The 21,819-nt window shown below is 39.2% G+C and overlaps 1 protein-coding gene across 3 annotated transcripts in view; it reads right to left on the bottom strand.

Moving 5' to 3' along the window:
• Positions 1-21,819, bottom strand: part of KCNMB2 (potassium calcium-activated channel subfamily M regulatory beta subunit 2) — a 284,223-nt gene that overhangs the window by 16,788 nt on the left and 245,616 nt on the right. For all 3 annotated transcript variants that reach the window (XM_008981235.4, XM_035276101.3, XM_054245355.2), the window contains exons 3-4: positions 7,726-7,896; positions 4,846-5,041 (exon numbers count right to left, since the gene is read on the bottom strand). In XM_008981235.4, coding sequence (XP_008979483.2) covers positions 4,846-5,041; positions 7,726-7,896 — 367 coding nt within the window. The remainder of the gene's footprint in view (positions 1-4,845; positions 5,042-7,725; positions 7,897-21,819) is intronic.

Below are 21,819 nucleotides of genomic sequence, written 5' to 3'. Positions count from 1 at the left end.
AGTTTGTGTCGTTTGTAGGGACACGGATGAATCTGGAGAACATCATCCTCAGCAAACTGACACAAGAACAGAAAATGAAACACCGCATATTCTCACTCATAGGCGGGTGATGAAAAATGAGAACACATGGACACAGAAAGGGGAGTACTAAACACTGGGGTCTATTGGGGGGAAAAGGGGAGGGCCAGTGGGAGGGGGAGGTAGGGAGGGATAGCCTGGGGAGAAATGCCAAATGTGGGTGAAGGGGAGAAGAAAAGCAAAGCACACTGCCATGTGTGTACCTACGCAACTGTCTTGCATGCTCTGCTCATGCACCCCAAAACCTAAAATCCAATAAAAATAAATAAATAAATGTTGCAGAGAATTGGAAATGACTAAACAAGACTCAATTGGATATTCTAGAATTGAAAAATAAAGTAAGCAAAATTAAGAACTCAGTGCGTGGGTTTAACAGTTGATTTGCAGAGCAGAGGAAAGAATCGCTGAATTAGAAGATGGGTATGCATCCAGAAAGAAGCAAAAAGAGACGAGGGAGAAAAACAAAAGGGAGCATAAGACACATAGCGGATACAGTGAGAAAGCCTAGCATATGGCCCATTGGAGTCCCAGAAGGTGAAGAGGCAGAGAATGACAACAGTGTTGATGAGATAATGACAGAATTTTCTAAAATTGACAAAGAATATTAAGGAGCAGGGAAGGAAGCCCTGGAAATGCTAATGCTAATTAGGCTAAATAAAAATAGTTGCATGTTTTGTCACATAATAGTTAAATTGCAGAAAAACCAATAAAATAATCTTCAAAATAGGCCAAGATTATCTTCAAAGAAGCAGCAATTAGACTGAGGGCCAACTTCTGAACAGTAACAAAGATTACCAGAAGACAATGGGAAAAAAATAGCCAACTTAGAATTTTGTACTCAGTGAATGTGTCTTTCAAGAAGAAAAATGAAATAAAAAATGCCTTCAGACAAATAAAAATGAGAACTTTTGGGGGAAAACATTGCACTAACATAAATACTACTAAAGTAAAATAAATCCTACTAAAGATGATCCCAGATAGAAGAACAGAGATAAGGGAATAGGCATAATAAAAATGGAAAATATGGGAATCCATGTTAATTTACATGGATTATATACAACAGTAATATGTCTACATGAGCTTCAAGGATACATAACACAAAAATGATAATAAGATAGAAGATGAGAAAAGAATAAAAAAGTGGAGTTAAAATGTTTCAATGTTCTTTACTAGACTGCAAGTTGTAAAATTGTATTTTAGGTTTAGGTGCAGGTTTGTTATATAGGTAAATTGTATGTTACAGGAGTGTGCTGTACAGATTATTTTACCACCCAGCTAATAAGCATAGTACCCTATAGGTAGTTTTTAATTCTCACCCTCCTTCCTCCCTCCACCCTCAAGCAGGTTTTGGTGTGTCCTTTTCCATTCATTGTGTCCATATGTACTCAATATTTAGCTACCACTTATAAGTGAGAACATGTGGTATTTGGTTTTCTGTTCCTGTGTTAGTTCACTAGCATAATGACCTCCATCTCCAACCATGTTCTGCGAAGAACACGATCTCATTCTTTTTCACAGCTGTACAGTATTATTCCATGGTGTATATGTACCACATTTTCTTTATCCTGTCCACTGTTGATGGGCATTTAGGTTGATTCCATATCTTTTCTATTGTGAGAAATGCTGCCATGAACACACATATCCATGTGTCTTTATGGCAGAACAACTTGTGTTCTCTTGGGTCTATGCCCAATATTGGGATTGCTGGGATGAATGGCAGTTCTGCTTTGTGTTCTCTGAGCACTCACCAAACTGCCTTCCACAATGGCTGAAGTAGCTTACATTCCCACCAGCAGTGGAGAGGCGTTCCCTTTTCTTTCCAGCGTCACCAGCATCTGTTATTTTTTGACTTTAAAAAGAATAATAACAGAATAGATGACTTCTGATAAAACAGAGGGAGAGGTGAGATTATAAAAGTAATCCAATGAGAAAGAGTGTGGTCTCTTCAAAAATGGACTGGCTATCCCTTAGAAGATGGATTGTTTGGACATTTCATGTGGTTTTCCATATGAAAAACAAAAACAAAAACAAAACCCCAAGAAACTGGATCCCTATGTAAAAATGAATTCCAGTCAGATTTTACTGTATGTGTGAAAGGGAAGAGAATAATACATCTACAGTGTGATTTAGGAGAATGACTTTATGATGTTAGGGTGGGTAAGGACTTTTTAAACAGAACAGCAAAAGCACTGAACAGAAAGGAAAAGATTGGCAAAATCTGGCTACACAGAAATTAGAAGCTTCTTTCATCAAAAGACATTCAGAGAGTGAAAAGGCCACATAATGGGAGAAGATGTTCGCAACACATATAACCAACAGAGGTTCATATTTAAATAATTTCTACCTTAAATGTAACGAAGAAACAATGCCATAGAAAAATGGGCAAGCAACTTGCATGGACATTGCAGAAAAAAGGATATCCAAATGGCCAATAAATAAATGAAAAGGCGCTTGATAACATAAGCTGTCAGAATCACAAGGAAATATCACATTAGCTAAATTACAGTTGTAGATGTTACCAAGTGTTGGGAAAGATTTGGAGCAATAAGAACTCTCATATCCGTAGGGTTGGTGAGAATGTAAATTGGCACATACATTTTGGAAAAGCATTTGGCATTATCTTCTTAACTTCCAGATATGTATAGTCTATGATTTAAATATTCCATTCCCAGGTTTACACCTAATGGACGTGTGTGTGCTTGTAATTGTCGTAAACAGGAAAGTTGTTGTCTTTAGTGGAGGCAGAGACTATAGTTATCGAGAGGGGACCCGTGGAATGTTTTGGGGGTACAGAAAATGTTGTTTCTTTACCCGTAAGGTGGTTACAAATGTGTTTGTAATACTTGAGATGTACTTTTTCATTTCATGCACAGTTCCATATGTTGTAATTTACTTTAAAAAACAAGATAGTGGGGCCAATAAACCAAATGATGACCTAGTATTCTGCTGAGAGCAAATAAGTCCTGAATATATATCCGGGACATTTATTGGTAGCTTTGCTCTCCGTTTATAGCTTCAATAATGCATTTTCATAGGGCTGTAGTGATAAATTGTCAAAATGAGGAAATGAAAGTATGTCCCACTTTTTGATGCCTATTCAGATTTAAGAGTTTTATAGGCATTTGTCATTACCAGTCAGCTTTGATTTAAAAGTCTGACTTAAGGGAAAACCTTGAAAGACAAACACTTTGTGAGGGAGCTAGGCTTTACACTTTGCAGCACAGGGTTGGGACGGGTACTATTTGTGGCTACTTCAAACGAAAGAAAATCAGAGAAAGCATTTTCAAACAACATGCCCTGAAATATTTATTATGTTGAGTCCTCAGAGATATTTGAAAGAATTCTTTGAAGATCTTGTAACAAAAGTGCAAGGTGGGTTTCCTTACATTGTGTCTGCATCAGAAACAAATCCTATTCACCTTCTGTGCCGGTGTTGAACCTTGAATCGACTGCATTTTTTCAGTGACTATAAGCTTTATCATTTAAGTGCTGACAATTTAATGAAAAAAGCTTTTACAAGAAAGATTAGAGGTCAAAGGGTTGTACCGTGGTAGTAAGAGCCAAGAGTGGCATCGAGTTGTCTTGGCATGTGAGATTGTTCTGCATAGCTAATTGTTACTACCAATCCAAAACTCAATATATCTAACTTAATATTGTAATGGCAGCTTGGTTCTGCTGACACTTTCCTGGTCATCCCCGACCCTACAAATGGAAATTTTATGTAAAGCTTTAATAAAATATACATTCACTGAACATCTTCATCCCCGACCTTACAAATGGAAATTTTATGTAAAGCTTTAATAAAATGTACATTCACTGAACATCTACCATGTGGACTTGAATATATTAGTGCTGGAAAATTCAGCTTCTATGAGTATAACATGTGAAGAACAGACACACACACACACAGATTGATCATGGGTTGACGGTAGCGTGCTCTGATTAACACTGTACATACTCAGGTCTCATCTTCATAATGACCTTGCAAGGTGGCCATTTGTTACTTTTTAGAGAAAAGGAAGCTGAGGATCAGAAAGGTTAAGTTATATCCCTAAGGTCACAGAACGAAGTGACAATGACTGTGGAAAACCAGAATACACCTTTACCTGATGGTTCCCAGGTACATGACAAACATGGTTTTCACTTGTACATCTCTAAGCTGCATACTTGCTTTGAAAGACTCAGTCTATTTGTGTAAAGATATATTTCTCAGCAAACTAACACAAGAACAGAAAACCAAAAGCTGCATGTTCTTACTTGTAAGTGGGAGTTGAACAATGAGAACACTAGGACGCAGGGAGGGGAACATCACACGCTGGGGCCTTTTGGGTGGGGGTGGGACCCTGGGGGAGGGATAGCATTAGGAGAAATACCTAATGTCGATGACGGGTTGATGGGTGCAGCAAACCACCAGGGCAGGTGTATACCTGTGTAACAAACCTGCACGTTTGCACGTGCATCCCAGAACTTAAAGTATAATTTAAAAATTATCTAGAAAAAAAGATATATTAATATTTACCATTTCAAATGGAAGGGAAAGCTAAATCTAAACTATCACAAATATAGGAACAATTTGTCCACAATTCACAGAGAAAATAAATATTTTTCAGCATGAGTCACATAGCGAGTTCTCTGAATGGAAGAAACAGGCTCTGCTTTCTGAAAGTATTTTTCTTTGAAATGCTGGCAAAGGGGAACTTCAGAGGCAGAGAGTCTGGTGCCAAGCTCTGCGGGGTAACTGAAAGGCAGTGCGTTTTCAGTTCTTACCTTCTGATTGATTTTTATCGTCTCTTCTGTGTGGTAGAGGAGGAGCTTTTCCCCGGAAGAAGTCAGGTTCACGTACACCTGGAGGCAGGGGTACTGAGAGAGTCTCCAGCAGTCTGGACCGCAGCTGAAGGAGCAATTAAATGTTTCTGTGATGGACGCGTTCAGCAAGGTGCATTGAGACTCTTCGGTCCACACGCTACAAAGGAAGAGGGAGAGTAAACACAGGCCCAAGAGCTAGTGGTGAGGAAGGCACAGTCTAAGGGAATCGTTTCTCAGTTCCTGAGGCTGAAACATCTTTTCTGAATCTCTAACATTATCTATCTGTGTAAAGTTTAGGCCTTTGAATAGAACAGCTTTAAGCAAACTGCAGTAGAACTTAGACAAAGTTTGACGCACAAGAAGTTTTTCAGCGACTTCCATTGGATGTGGTATTCTGCAGTGCTTGACTTGAGTCTTTTTCCTTATTGAATTCACTGGTAACACGAGGCAGGCTTTAAAATCATCAACTGTCCTCACCCTGTATTCCCACAGTGTGGCAGCTTCTCGCCATGCTCCAGCCCCTACCTCTGTATGTTTTACTTTGCACTCTCTTCATCCCAGCTCCCACCCCGGCCCCGTTTGCAGGCACAGAAGGTGTGCGGGAGAAGGAGGGCAGGATGGCGAAGCAGTGGAGGGTCTTGTGTCCAGCTTGATGGATGGAAGGACAGTGATAGGTGCCTTAGGATCTTGCTAATAAGGGAAAAAAATACATTGACCCTTTCATTATATCGCAAGCAATCACTGACTGCACATTCCTTTCCCCCAGTTGGTGCTTTTCATAGACTACCTTCTTTTGTTCTCTCAACAACTGTATAAGCTGGGTAGTAATTTCTTTTTAAAAGTAGGTGGGCCAGGCATAGTGGCTCACACCTGTAATCCCAGCACTTTGTGAGGCTGAGGTGGGCAGATCATGAAGTCAGGAATTCGAGACCAGCCTGGCCAACATGGTGAAACCCCATGTATAGTAAAATTATAAAAGTTAGCTGGGTGTGGCGGGCACCTGTAATCCAGCTACTCAAAAGCTGAGGCAGAATAATCGTTTGAACCCAGGAGGTGGAGGTTGCAGTGAGCCAAGATCATGCCACTGCACTCTAGTCTGGACGACAGGGTGAGTGAGATTCTGTCTCAAAAAAGGAGTGAACTGAGAAATCTCATGACATTTGTGAGGACATATAGGAAGTAAGTGATGGGAATTGTGAACCCACCCAATCTTGGAATTCTTGAAGGCCCAGGCTCATTCTATTGTGTAGTGCTGTCTCCCCACAAACCTAATGGAAAAGAAACCCAGGCTAATGGATGAATAAGGGTGCCCTGTGACCTCTCACCTGGCAGGGTTCCAGCTGCACATTGGCCAGCTTGTCATTTTAAAATACTTTTAATTTTATGGTCGAGATCAACATTTGTGATTAGGAATTAACACACCAGCAATCGATGGTTTGGTTTTGGGTATAAGCTGATCACCACAGCAATGGGAAAACATGTTTTCTTTGCGGATTAATACCTTTGCCCTTTGGACAGGCATCCACAGCTTCCCACTCCTTTGCATGTGTGAAGTTTTATTCCAGAAGCAGTTACTAGACCTGATCCCTTCCCTTGGTGTGGCAAATTGTATTTTCCTGCAACATGGGCGGTCAGATTTTGCTTATCTACTGAGGGAAAAGTCTTCGATGGTTCCAAGCAGATGTGAAGATCTGAAAGCATTTTGGAAGCAGAGACCACTTGGGGCCTGAGGCATCAGCATTTTCATTGAAAATGAGCACAGCTGAAGGCCATGAGAGAAACAGAGCAGAGCAGCCGCAAATGTGAACGGAGATGCCTTAATTTCAGCAAATGACTGCATTTCAGCGAGATTTTGCTTCTAAAATGAAAGTATTAATTTAGATGGAGAAACAAATGCCACAAAATGGTTTGATTTTCTTTTGGATTAAAACCTCAATTTTTCACGTGAAAGGGTCTTGCTTCTTTAAGCTGAACTACTGTGAGGCTTTCCCCTATTCGATACAGTGAGGCTGGGCTTGCCTGTGTTCAGAGTATCCAATTTATGGACAAAAGTTAGCTAGAGACACCGGTGGTGTTTACCGCACGGCTTCCCGAGGGCGGAGCACACTTGCTGTCGTATGATTATTGGCGTTCCTATCCATTCAATAAATCTAGGGCAGATACTGAAATGAAAAGATTCAACATCTGTTATTTTTAAAAGTTGATGCATAGCAGTGTCTCTCTGCCTAGAAGGCACATCAGAATCACCTGGGAGCTTGAACAGATACTGGAGACTGGGTCCCACTCCAGACCAATTCAATCTGATCTTCTGGGGTGATGGTGGTGGGGGCTGGGAATTAGCGTTTTTAAAAGTTTTTGGGGAAGTTGGAATGTTCAGTTGAGAAGCACTGACGTGGAAGGTGAGGGAGGGGTTGGGTGGGGGGAAGGAGATGAGGGTGGAGAAGAGACAGAAGCGTGACGTGGCAGGAACAGGAACTTCGGAGTATGCAGGGTGTGGGCTTGAATCAGCTCTGCCACAAGCAAGAGCTGTGTGACACTGGGGAAATCACATCTCTCTGGAGCCTCAGTTTTGCCGTTTTTATAAGGAGCATATTTACACTTACCTTAGAGAGTAGTTGTGATAATTAAGTAAAAATCTTTCTTTGACACCTGGTATCCAGGTTATACATAGAGCTATATTTATCATTATTATTAGGTAATGTTACTGAAAAGTATTATTTACCAGGAACTTTGCAAAGTTCTTGTCAGGAAAGAAGGTGCAGAAGATGCCCTTCAGGGTGCCTAAATGAGGGGTAGGATGGAGGAGACAGTGGCAGGGTCCCTCCCACCCAGTGGTTTTACCTCTGCATGTATGAGCGCAGGAGCGTGATTCCCAGCAGAAAGTACATCATGATGGAGCATACCATCATGGCCAGTCCCAGGAGAATGGCTCGGTCCTCTCCTGCCTTCAGGGCTGTGACTGTTTTCCTTTTGTCCAGGAGGTCATGGTCCCTGATCTTCTGGTAAATATTTCTGAAGTTGAAAACAATATGGTCTTACATAAAGTTGAGTTAATCAGCCTGCCCCTAGAGAGCAGGCCAGTTTCTGCTCAAGCCTTCCTAGGGCCTCCAAACCTGCCTCAGTGTAGCTGGACTCAGTGTGTGTCCACTACTCACATGCAAGCACACACCTGCAGATGTGCATCACACACACTCACAAGCACGTGCATGCCTGTACGTGCACTGGGCCCGAGCAGAAATAAGCCCTCCTTCTTCACTCTGGGGCCAATGTCTAACTGTGATTTAATTTTCCTCCTCTCTGATTCCAAAGAAAGAAAACAACCTTCTCAACCCTCAAAATAATGCTTTGGGTTTGTTGACTTTACCCTTTAACCCAAAGCTGATCATTATTGATTTTTAAGTAACTTTGGAATATCTAATGGAGCATTGATTCAAATAAATGGCAGCATATACCAGGAATATGTCAAATGAGTCCCTCATTTCTCTTCAGTAGTGATAGGCAGAAGCAATTTTGCTTAGCATTTTTCTCAAGCTGGGGACTGCTTAGGACTTTATTGGCTTGAGATTGATGAGCAGCGTGAAGGTGTAGAGTGGAGACCCAGCCTTCTGTTCTTACATGTGTAAACATTTGCTTGAGTTAGAAAAGTGTCATTCAAATCAAGCCCAGACCCTGTAACTCTGGACAGTTTTATTAGTATTTTGGTTTTAAATTTTAGAACAGCAATGTAGGGTAAGAAAGAACAAGAGATTGGAATCAACCGTCTCCTGAGTTTCGAGTGATTTCACTGCTTATTAGCTGTGTGATCGGCGGCCAGTGCCTTAGCCTTTCTGCTCCCCAGTTGCCTGCAAAGGGAAAACAATGTTTAAATGCGTTTTAACGGCTGACATGATACAAGCAAATCATCCAAGAGAATGACTGACTTAAGTAATAAAAGTTTCCATTCAAAAACGGGGTGAGGAGCTACAGCTCAATGACACGGACATCAGAACACTCTAAAATTGCTACTTTTCTCCAAAGAATTTTATATGGACAAAGTGGCAAGAAAAGGAAAAGTATATAAAGCTTAGGAATGGAGGATTGGATTTGAAACCAGGTCTGGAGGACAAAGCAGAAGAGAAAATGCGGATGTTTGGGGAGGTGGCGAGGAGCCTGAGCGGAGAGGCCAGGCCGGGAATTCCTGCAGGGCCTGTGACCCAGACGCAGCCTGGGAGCCCTCAGTGTCTATTTTGAGGAGGGAGCTTTGGATCGCAGGGCAGTGGAAACGGGAAAATCACTGGCCCTTAGAGCCTAGAAACAGTGAGGACGACAAATCAAATGCAGAAAATGGAAAAACAAACTCAAGTCATTTTTTTTTTAGCTTCAGGCAGAAAGCCAATATGCCCAAGAATAACTTCAGATTTTTCATTCAAATTTTTTATCACTAATCACTCTTGTTGCTTGGGAGAGGACCCAGAGCAGAATCTGAAGAGGAGCTTTGCAAGGAAGGGAGATACCTGTTGTTTGTGCAGTGGTATGTTTATCCAGGGCTTATATTTAGCTGGCTGATGTTTATGGCCAGTGTCTCTTCTGTTTGATGGATCTGTTCTGAGCTGGTTGTTAAATGTTTTGATTCTGTATAGAGGTGATAGAGTGTGTATGTACTTAATATATTTCCATGAGTTTGTAGGGCTGAGTATTTATTAATCTAAGTATTGGTTGTACAAAATGAACTGATAAGCTTATGATTTTTATTTTAACTTTTTTTTATGAAGTGGTTTATATGAACCTCACTCTCCTTGGGAAGCGCGTCCATTGCATTGTACCGGGAGCTCCGAGCTACACACAGGCCTTTGCTCTTCCACATTTCATGGTCCTGCCCTTCCTGGCCTCTTCCCATTCTCACTTGCTCTTGGCTGCTCACGCTCCTTGCCAGAGGCCTGGAGAGCGCACGTCCTTCATTGCTTCTCCGCTCCCAGTCGCAGTGCCCCTGGATTAGCTGCCCTGCCCTGCTTTTGACGTCCACAGAGTGGCAACTGCCCACCCTCGGTGTTTCTCCATTCGTTTTTGAGATTCTCTTTGGAAATTGTAGGATTTATATCAAAGCTTTTTAGAATTCACCTTTTATGAACTCTAATGTAAAAAAAAACCATCTTATCTGTTAGCAGCTAAAGCCAGTGGGCAGAAAGCTTTCTGAATCAGGAAGAGACAGATAGAGTCTGAGTAGCTTCAAAGACCTGCTGTAAAATAATACTCTGCTGTTACTTCACTACTATTATTTATTAACATGTATTTAACTCTGCAGATGGAAGACAGCCAGGAGGGAGCAGGATCTCACAATTCCAGGGTGTTACACTGTCACGTACCGTCACTTACGTCAGCCTAAACCCATAAAAGAGAAGTGTAATCAGTCAGTTTTGTCACCAGAACAAGAAGCGTACAAAGATGATTCAAACGTGTGATTCAAAAACAAATCACAATTTGAAAGTGGTTAACAAATGTTTTTGATATGCTCTGGAATGTAGAGAGATGGGAAAAGTGAATGATTTTCATACAGTCTGAAAATATCTGAGAAATCACGTTACTACCCAGCAAAAAGAAAGTGGGTGAGTGGAGTGGGCCATACCCATGGAATTCATTACTCAATGATTATTGAATTAATGTAATAGAAAGAAATGAATAAATGGTTTAGAAGAGCTAAGAGTTCAGTTTAGGTTCACAAACTTCTCCTGAATGCTGGTAACCTCTTGTTATTGGGGATATGGCCTCTGCCCAAAAGGAAAACAGATATGTACATAAATATCAGCATAGGATGAAAAGTTTAATGATTGAGCAATTCACAGATATTCCCATGTATTCCCATAATAATGTATGTATTCCCACAATAATGGGAGTAGAGAAGAGGGGGGCATACCCCAGCCTGAGGAAGAAGGACAGAGCCAGGGTTTAATTTAGAAAGGGTTCCTGAAGGAGAAACACCTTAAAATCTTCAAGGTTGAATCAGAGTCAACAAAATGAGAGAAAGAGTCAAGGGTATTTTAGACAGAAGGACTCACGTGAATGAAGGGATGGAGACTTGCAATTGCAAGGTGAATATCAGAAATGACAACTGTTTTAATATTACTGAGATGCCTATGGGACAGGGTAAAAAAAGAGGCAAATGAATTTGCAAAGGCAGGCAGGCCATGAAAGGTTTTGTAAGTCTTTCTAAAGAGCTTGGCCTTTATTCTGTAGTGAATGGGGATCTGTCAGAGGGTGACATGACTTAGTTTCAGAATGATCACTCTGGCTGCTGTGCAGAGTCTAAATGAGAAATGGGACAAGGCTTAAATCAGAGGGATTGGGAGATTGCGCTGTAGTGCTGGCGAAGGACAGTGAGGGCTGGATACAGGACCCAGGTAGGGTGTGTGAAGAAGAAACGGCCCGTGAGAAACATCTACAAGGCAGAACTTCAAGGTTTGGTGGCTGACAGAATACAGGGGATGATGAGGAGGTAAGAAAAGGACGTAGTTTAGACTTATGCTCTGTCCTTGGTGTGGAGGACTGGAGAAATGGTGGCGTGTGGGAAGGTGAGATTCTAGTTTCCATATTTCCCTACTCTTCCAGGACCCAAAGAGGTGACTTCCGCTGACCTTGCTACAGACGAAGAAGGTGACTGTATATTTATAGATTCTCTTTCCACAAGTTCAGTGTCCGAAGCACAGGCAGAGGAGTGACTAATCTCAATGGTGAGACAGGCCAGAGTCTGAAAGTCAGAAGGCCAGCTCTGTTTTTTGGGTCATTGCTTATGTGTGGCTTAATTTTTATAAAAATAATGATCGTTTTGGACTTGGTTTTGTTCAGGCCTAGTGTGATTTGGGATTTTGCTTGTCCAGGTAGTGAGGACAGTAAGTCTCAGTTGGGGACGAGGATACTCAGCCTGAGACAGGGTGGGTTAGTTGGCCCCTCTACACCACGTTGTCTTCAGTGCCAGCAGGAAGGAACATGAGGGGATATTCTGGGCCCCAGGCCTATGCATCCTCTTCCATACTAGGAAGGCTTGAAAAGTGTGAGTTTCTGTGTGACTAGTAATAAGTCTGGTAGCTCGTCACCCTTTGGTTCTTTCTATTCTTTATAAATCTCTCTGAGAGGAGTTGAGGGTAGGGGCAGCAGTGCAGATTTTGGAGAATAATGGCATGAGGGCTGGTATAATTTGCTGAAGTAGGGAAAGCAGAGAGCTTGGGAGGAAGAGTGAGTCTGGGGAGTGACTACAAATTCGGTTTTGGCTACGTGTGCTGTGTACCAGATTTGCCTTTGTAAGTTTGAAGCTGATCTAGCCTTGGTGTCTTGGCAAGCACCATATTTCAGGTCTGCTGAGGTAGTCTTGGCTTCACTGTGAACCACATGTTGACAATAACAAACAGTAAACATGTGCAGCCTTCCTATATATAGGGAACATTCTGCTCAGAGCCTTTGGAGAACAGAAGTTATTAATAAATCTACAGGGTAAATCCCGGTATAACAATAGTGTTTGTGATAAATATCTTTTAAATAAAACATTTTCAACTGTTTAGTAAGGCTTCAATCAATTTTACCCCCAGCATTAGTCAACATAGTAAAATTTTATTTTGAGCTCCACATTTGCATAGTTCCTAGAAGTTTGATATTGAGGCTCAGCCCATAATTCATAAACAAATTATGAGGCCATGCAAATACAAATATGGATGTAGAGCATAAAATGTGCCAGAAAGGTTTTCCTCCTTGGCTGTCACTCATCTGAATTCAGGTTCCTTTGGTATCTATCCTAGAAGGAGATGGAGAAGGAAAGTATTCAGGCTAAGGCAGCAGAAAGGCCATTTGTGAATGAATTTGTCTGTTCATTAGTCAACATTTCTAAGTCTTCATAAGAGGCAAAACAGTGTGCTCAGTTCTGGCAATCCCAAGGGAGCTGAGTGAGATATCAGTCACTGTGAGGCATGGCAAGGAGATGATTAGCGAGGCATCTAAGGGGGAAAGGCAGGAAAAGGCAGGGGGATGAACGCATATGCCAAAGGCCAGTTTGCCACAGGATCATTGCTCAATGGCGAATTCCCAAAAGCCAATCTACTGAAGGATCAGCTTGCTAAATAAATATTTTGCCAAATTTACCACACTTACAGATTTAACAAAGACTTATTTTATGGAGTATTGTTTTAAATATAGTAAATGAATATAAATACATTTTTGTATGAATATTTTAAGACTATATTTTAAAAATCTGTTCAGTCATAAAGTGTATTTTTCTTACAAATACACTCTTCTTAGCAATATTTTAAGATCAGTTTGATATTTTTAAAAGCCAAGTCTTCTAGGTTGGCGTAGTCTCTTGTAAATATATTCTTATGAATATATTTATAAATATGCCTTTCTTGAATATGTGTGTGAATGTATCCTTCTAACAAATATAACAAAAATTTAGCATGTCATGTGGGAGCCTTTCAATTTTTACGAGTTTCAAATTCTTTTTAGAGTCACTTGCTGTTTTGCTAACATTTTATTATTATTGAAATTCTTGTGGCAAATTTCACATTATAACCACTTTGATGGATTTATCGACTTTATCAATTAACCAAAATTTGCTTCTTGTACTCATTGGTAAAGGTTATAAGAACAGTGGGATCCTCTGATAAGTCGAAAAGAAGAATCAGTGAAACACAATCTGGCCTGCTGACCTAGAGAGGGGAACACCCAGGAGGTAGAGGATAGAAAAGCAGGGGGCAGAGGAAGCCAGAGGGCATGGCTGGGATGGGGTGGGGGAGCAGGGGACAGGCAGGAAGGGAGTGTGGAGGCTGAGGGAGTCTGGGACAAGAGACAGAAAGACAGAGGGCGGAGAGACTGAGAGACAGTGGAAAGAGTCTGAAGGCCCCAGATCTGGCTCTCCCACCCTGTAAATTTTTAAATTCCTGCTAACCTATTTAGTGTGGTTTATTACAGAATGATGTAGGGTTGCAGTGATCATATAAAATTTTTGGTATATGGCTAAATTCAATAAATTCATCAAAATGACTGAGGGCAAATGGATTTCTTGGCAAATTGGCTTCAGGCATATTGGCCATTACTTTTTCCGGCATTTCTTAAAATGAACACTCAGTGGATCAATGGAAGAAGCAAAACACAGAAAAGGGCCAAATAAATATCAGGAATTAAAAACCACAATTACAGACATGGATGGATTAAACTGGCCCAGGACTGTGATTTATAAGCACAGAGCTGGTTTAGGAAGCCTGCCAGTTAGAGGCCATAACTTGATTTAAGTGGTGATGATTAAGAGTCCTTGACAGACCGAATTAAGTCTTGGATGAGCAAACAATTGAGAAGGGAAGAATATCCAGGCAGAATATGAGAGAATAGAGGTAGCAAAGTATGGTTGGATTCCAGGATATTGTGGGCAGGAAAAGGCAGGCAATGAGCTGGTTAGATAGGTGGGGGCCAGAGAATGAGGATCTTGTATGTGTTTTGAAGTTGGAGGAGGCATTAAAAGAATTAAGCATGTACCATGATCAGATACGTGCTTTACAAAGATCACTCGTGTTAAATGTGGTTGATTAGAAATGTTTACATATGAAGACAAAGAGGCTGATTCTTCAACTCTCCCAATGATTCAGGTATTAGATAAAGAGGGGTTTACAAAAAGAGGAGAATAAGATTTAGATCTACTCAGATGAATCTGGAAGCCATCACCCTCAGCAAACTAACGAAGAATCAGAAAAACAAACACCACATGTTCTCACTTATAAGTAGGAACTGAGCTATGAGAACACATGGACACAGGGAGGGGAACACCACTTACTGGGGCATGTTGCGGGAGGGTGGAGGGGCAGAGCATTAGGGAAAAGAGCTCATGCATGTTGGGATTAGCACAGGTGATGGGTTGATAGGAGTGGTGAACCACCATGGCACATGTTTACCTGTGCAACAAACCTGCACATCCTGCGCATGTCCCCCAGAACTTAAACACAGAGATCTGTGCATCATTTGTGTCTAGAACTAGCCACAGTATGAGTGTTAATGAGACTCCCTAGGTAGTCAGAGAAACGAAAGACAGTGTGGGTACTGAAACATGGAAAGGGCAGAAGAGAATTCTGCGGAATCCTGAAGCTATCAGTACGTGATGGGCCACCTGGTGGGTGCGGAGAAGAGAAGTAGGGAAAGCGTGAATTTGAAATGAAGAATTAAATATATCTGAAATTACTTGGCTGTGAACTCTTCCGGAACACACATGTGCTAAATATTTATGTTTGTGCTTCTCTGGCCCAGGGGTTACTGAGCTGTTCAAAAGGTAAAGACAGACTATGTCTTTTTAGGCTCAGTCTCTTGCATTTATTAGGCTCACAAAATATGCTCCTTTTATGCAGACTAGACTGGCTACAACAAGCAGAGGTGGTGAGCTGGCCAGTTACAGGGTGGCTGGACGGTCGATTAACACTAAATTAATCAGGGACTGTGGCTGGAACACACCCTCAGTTTCTGTCTCACCATCAGTGTCCACTGGCTCTACCACCAACAAATTTAGTATTCTTTCCAGAAAAACATCAAACTTTCCAGGCACTGATGCTTCTAGGTCCCAGACTGAGGGAAACATGCCCTTCTGTTAGATCTTACGAAGGTGAACCTGTGAGGCAGTGGCCTGCTGAGTGCCTTCGTGTTAGTGGGCAGAGCTGCTGTACGTGTCTGCCCAGGGGAACACACCTGTTACCTCACATGGCAGAGAAGGCACTGTGTTAAACACACCACTGTTCTGCCTTCTGCCCACCACAGCCTCCCTCATTTTTGAGTTGTGCTTCTTTTACATATATCGTAATCTTCAATTCGTTTTAGACTTCATGGATTTTTTTTGAACTGATAGGTGTATATTTTATCATCCAATTTGATTAGCTTAATTATTATTCTCTTTTTAATCTTTTAATGTGTACATTTCATTGGAAGCAATGTGTTTTTGAATTTGGGAAGAAATGACAATCACACTTCATTTATGTATGTATATGTGATTCATGTGAAGGATTTCGTCCATGAGCCTGATGTTATTGCCAACTTATTAATTCATGAGACTTCCCCGGAAGTCTTGCAATGCTGTGACCCAGGTCTTAAGGATAAGATGCTAAAAGTGAGAACAAAATTATCGAAACAAAGGTGGGAATTATTTTTTTAGTCCCGCCTTTAGCTTATTAGATAACACACTCTCCCAATGATATCTTAATATTTTAATTCATATTTATTTTTGTTGGACCAATTAGCATATTGAATTTTATGAAAGGCCTTAATGCAAGCTATAGAAGGAAACAGAAAATTGTGTGAACTGTCCAGATAAGTGAGTGTTATAACCTAAAGAGCCTTTGAGAAGTATTGACCTTTATATTGACCACATTATTGGCTCTAGTACAATAATACTAGAAATAAATAACAAAAAAATAACTAGAATAACATCTACAGATGGAAGTAAAACTATAGTACAAAGAACTCGTGGGTCATAGAATAAACCACAAAAATCAATAAGCAGAATTAAATGATATGAAAAACACTGTAGAGCAAGCAGCAGGATGCCGGGAAAGCAGTCCACGGAGAGGAACGCACAGTGCTCGATGCTTGTGTTAGGAAGAAGCCTGAGGACAATGCATGAGGCATCCAAGTTAGGAAGTTAGAGAAAGATGAACAGAACACACTAAAAGAAAGTTTAAGGAAGGAAATAATAAACCTGAATAGAGATAAATGAAATAGATGAACTATATTAAAGGACGAGTGAATTCAAAGGTTAACTTGTTGAAAAGACTAATGAAACAGACACACCTCTGAAAAAAAACTGATCAAGAAAAAAATAGAAAAGGGCCAAATGAATATCAGGAATTAAACACTATAGCCACAGATAAGGTGTGGATTAGAAAGAAAATATTGTTAAAAACTTTATGATGAGACATTTGGAAACTTTGAGTATATAACTTCCTGAAATATACAGCAAAGTTTTTCAAAAATATAACTTGCTGAAATGGATTCAGAAATAAATAGAAAAATAGTTATAAATCATTAAAAAATTGAATCATCAGTTAAAAATATCACCATAATTGAAATGGTAGTCTCTGATGACTTATAAACTCTACTTACAGTATACAAATCATTCCAGACTATAGAAAAAGATGAAATGCTACCCAACCCACTAATGAGGTTTGTAAACTCTGATACTAAAACCAAATCAGAACAATACACAAAATATTATAGGCCAATATCTTTTATAAACATAAACGTAAAATTTTAAAAACAAGTTAAACAAGCACATATAAAAATGAAAATATACCATGATCAAGCTGGGGCCATCCCAGGAATTTAGAATGTGGGCCATTATTTTATTATATAGTAACATAATCTATTACATAAATATATTAAAGGATTATAATCATATAGTAATGGAATAAGTGTGGAGAAACATGTCTGGCAATTTAACATCCATTCACGATAAAAACTCCTATCAAATTAAAAATAGATAGGAACATCCTTAATATAACAAATGGTATACAAGAAATGCCTATAGTAAACTTGACACTTAATGGTTAAATGTTGAAAGAATCAATTTTCTGAGCAGAAACAAAGTAAGGATGTCTATTACATGTTTCATTCATGATTTACTAATTTACTAGCAGTAGAATGAATGAATGGATATTTACTGATAAAGAACAAATAAAAATGTATTCACCAATGACATAATTATGAAGAAAATACAAAATAATCCACATATAAATTATTAATAAGAAAATTTAGGCTGGGCACAGTGGCTTGCACCTATAATCTCCACGCTTTGGGAGGCTGAGGTGGGAGGAGGATCGCTTGAACCTAGGAGCTCAAGACCAGCCTAGGCAACACAGCAAGGTGCCATGTCTAAAAAGAAAATTATCCAGGCCTAGTGGTGCATGCCTGGGGTTTCAACTGCTTGTGGGGCTGAGGTGGGAGGATTCCTTGAGCCCAGGATTTCAGGGCTGCAGTGAATGATGACTGCGCTACTGCCCTCTGGCCTGGGTGACAGAGCAAGACCCTCTTGCAAAAAAAAAAAAAAACCCAAAATAACAACAACCAAAAAAAAAAAAAAAAAACCAAATAAAAAACTAGTACAGTTGTTGAAACAAATGGATATGCAATAGTTAATTGCCTTTCTATATATCAGCAAAAATAGACAGAGTAATTTAAACATTACAAAAAAAAGTACTGAACAGTAAATGGAATAAAAACAAAAATTGAAAAATGGGACTTAATTAAATGAAAGAGCTTCTGCACAGCAAAATAAGTAATTAGCAGAGTAAACAGACAGCCTACAGAATGGGAGAAAATATTTGCAAACGCTGCACCTGACGAAGGACTAATATCCAGAATCTGTCAGGAACTTAAATCAGCAAAAAGAAAACAAATAACCCATTGAAGTGTGGGCAAAGGACTTGAACAGACAGTTCTCAAAAGACGACACATATATGCACAAAACACTCAACATCACTAATCATTAGAGAAATGCAAATTAAAACCACAATGAGACCATGCAGGATGGCTATTACTAAAAAGCCAAAAATAACAGATGTTGGTGAGGCTGGGAGGAAAAGGGGACACTTGGACACTGTTGGTGGAAATACAACTTAGTTCAGCCTCTATGAAAAACGGTGTGGAGATTTCTCAAATTACCGAAAATGGAACTACCATTTGACCCAGCAACTGTTACTAGTACCATTACTGGAGTGGGTATCTACCCAAACGACAAGAAATCATTCTGTCAAAAAACACCTGCACTGATATGTTTATAAAGCACTATTCATAATAGCAAAGCCATAGAATCAGCCTCAGTGTTCATCAAATGTGGTGCATACACACTATCAAACACTGCACAGCCATAGAAAGAATGAAATCGTATCCTTTGCAGCTGGAGGGTGTTATCCTAAGTGAATGATGCAGAAACTGAAAACCAAATACTGCATGTTCTCACTTCTACATGGGAGTTAAACAATGGGTACATGTGGGGAGACAACAGACACTGGGGACTCTGAAAGGGAGCAGGGAGGGAGGGAAAAAAGAGTTGAGGAAGTACCTGTTGGGTACTAGTTCACTACCGGGGTCATGGGTTCAGTAGAAGCCCACACTTCAGTATTACTCAGTGCACCCACAGAACAACCTTGCACCTGTCCCTCCCGAGTCTCGGATTAAAAAGCATCAGCAGCAATAACAAGTAGTGAAGTTATAGAGTAGGGTTGTTCAAGTTTCTTCGTTTTTCAGCAAGATAATGAAATCATTAATTATCTTCACATTGGTCAATTAAAGCACACATGAAAAAGTAATTATCTCAAAACATACATGAAATATCCAAATTTCCAATGAGAAAGTAAAATACAATTTTAAAGATTTAATTAGTTTAGCTGAATTAAACAGAAAAAAATTATACAAATAAATAAATGGTGAGTTAAAAGGTAACTTGAGTTTGAAGAAGGCAACCCAAATATATTGATAATCATAACTGATTTACTCTACAATATTATCCTGAAAGTCCCTGCCAATGGAAGAAGAATGTAACAAGTAAGAAAAATATCATAAGGACTGGAAACAAAGAAACATTATTATTTGTACAAAATACAAATACGGGAAATCCAAACAAATCTATCAGCAACTATTTAAAAACATACTGAGTTCTACAGGTTGATTGAAAAAAAACAGTAAATACAAAAGCAGTAGCATTTCTATAAATTAGCAGTAAAAACACAGTATATCTAACATAAGAGATACGATTATAGTTGCCAGAAAATTTTGCTTAAATATAAATCCAATGAAATAATTGCAAAATGTGTTGGATGAAATATAAAATTCATGGACAAATAAGGAATTATATTCAGGGATGTGGAGACTCAATATTTAAAACAATTCATTATTCAATAAATTCAATGCCATTTCAATAAAAATGATAGTACTTAGAAATAAATCTAATAAGTGATGTACACTTTTTCTTGGAATGTAGAACTTTATTAGGAGATATTAGGGAAGACAAACCCATGTAGAGGTTAATCATATTCATTCAGAGAAAGACTTGGTGACATAAAGATGTAAATTTATCACAAATTAATTTTATAAAATTCTAATAAAAATCCAAGAGTTTTTTTTTGGGAAGTTTGATAGGTGTGACTTGCCAACCTGATTTTAAAACTTGCCTAAAAGTGCAAGTGTCTAAAAATAGTAAATGCACTTCTGACTACAAAATAAGATGGGTGACCCGTCCAATCAAACATCAAGATGTATTACAGGCATAATGGTAAAATTTGTAAACTAGAGTGTGGTGTTTGTCTGAGGTAGACGAAACTGGTCAGTAGAACGGAATAGAGATTCAAAAACATATCCACGTACGTATGGAAATGTAACACATGATGTGATTTTAGATCAATGGGGAAAGGATAAACTCTCTGATTAATGGTGCTGGGGCAATTGGTTATCCATGTAAAAACTGAATATTGGATATCAATTCCGGATGACTAAAACCTTAATTGTGAGAGATGATGCTACAAAATATTTAGAAAACTGTGCAGGAAGATACCTATTTGAATCTGGAGTAGGAGGGGATTTCAAAAATTGTTAATTTAGAATATGTTAAAATTAAGAACATGTTAATATATTTGTCAAAATACATGGTTAAGAAAGTGAAAAGCCAAACCACAAACAGGGAGAAGCTATTTGCATAGACATGGCAGATAAAGAATTAACATGGACTTTTAGAAATAATTCCTACAAGTCAAGTGAAAGACAGACCATCCAGTAGAGAAATGATAAGAGATATGATGACAATTGATGCAAAATGTTACTTAAATATAAATCTAATGAAATAATTGAAAATTACTTAAACAGTCAAGTATTGGACCAAATTGGGCCAAATGTTTAAACAGTCAACTCACAGAAAAGGACTAAAGAAATAGATGCAATCTCATTACTAATCTGAGAAGTAAAAATTAAAATTGTAGTACCGTCTGGATTAGTGAAAATTAGAAATCTGAAAACTCTAAACAAGGGTGTGAGGAATGGGAATCGCTTATATGGCCGCTTTGGAAAACATGGCATCACTTGGTAAAATTAAAGCTGTGTACTGAACCAACCGTTCCCATGTTAGCTATAAATCTTAAGCAATATCATACACGTGCACAAAGAGACATGTACAAGAAGAGCAGCATTGTTGGTAAAGACAGAAGAACCGTCAGCAGTAGACTGGATGGATAGTGGTAGGAGGTTCATGCAGTGGACACCACAGAGCAGAAAACATGCGGGCACTGTCAGATCATACATAGCAACATAACTTTTGGGGAAAAGAGAAGTTGCAGAATAAATACGGCACGGTTCCATTTACATGAAGTCTCCAAACATTCAGATACAAACAATATATTGTTTAAAGATTCAAATGTGATAAACTCATGAAAAAAAACAACAACAGAGAATGATATACCCAAAATTGAGGATGGTGATTACCTCTGGGTGGGGGCTGGGATGGGGAGTAGAATGGTATTAGGAAAGCATCCTCGAGAGCTTCAAAAATTCTGATTGTTTTGTTTTTTAAGCTAAATGGAGGGTACCTGGATGTATATAATATCATTTTTTGTATGTTAACATATGTAATAAACATGCCTTTCTATCACTTCAATATTTAATAAAAACAATTTAAAGAATATTTGATAAACAATCTGTAATGCCCTTAGCTTTAAAATCTTTCTCTTCTTTAATTTCTAGTTATTCTTTTTTTTTCTGCTTGAAATTTCTGCTTGAAATTAAAGTAAGTTCAACTAACAAAGTAGTTTGTTTAGAGAATAAAGAATACTTCTTATTGTTGGGTTGCAGAATGGAAGATGAAAATAGGAACCTACATTTTGCCTATAGAAGATGGTCAGAAAAAGGTCTGGCTTTGAATTAAAATAAGGAAGACAAAGTAAAACTGACTTCATGTCTTCTAAG

Source organism: Callithrix jacchus, chromosome 15 (genome assembly GCF_049354715.1).
Source record: "Callithrix jacchus isolate 240 chromosome 15, calJac240_pri, whole genome shotgun sequence".
Classification (NCBI taxonomy): domain Eukaryota; kingdom Metazoa; phylum Chordata; class Mammalia; order Primates; family Cebidae; genus Callithrix; species Callithrix jacchus.
The sequence above is the reverse complement of the archived record's forward strand: the minus strand, read 5'-3'. Positions and strand labels throughout refer to the sequence as shown.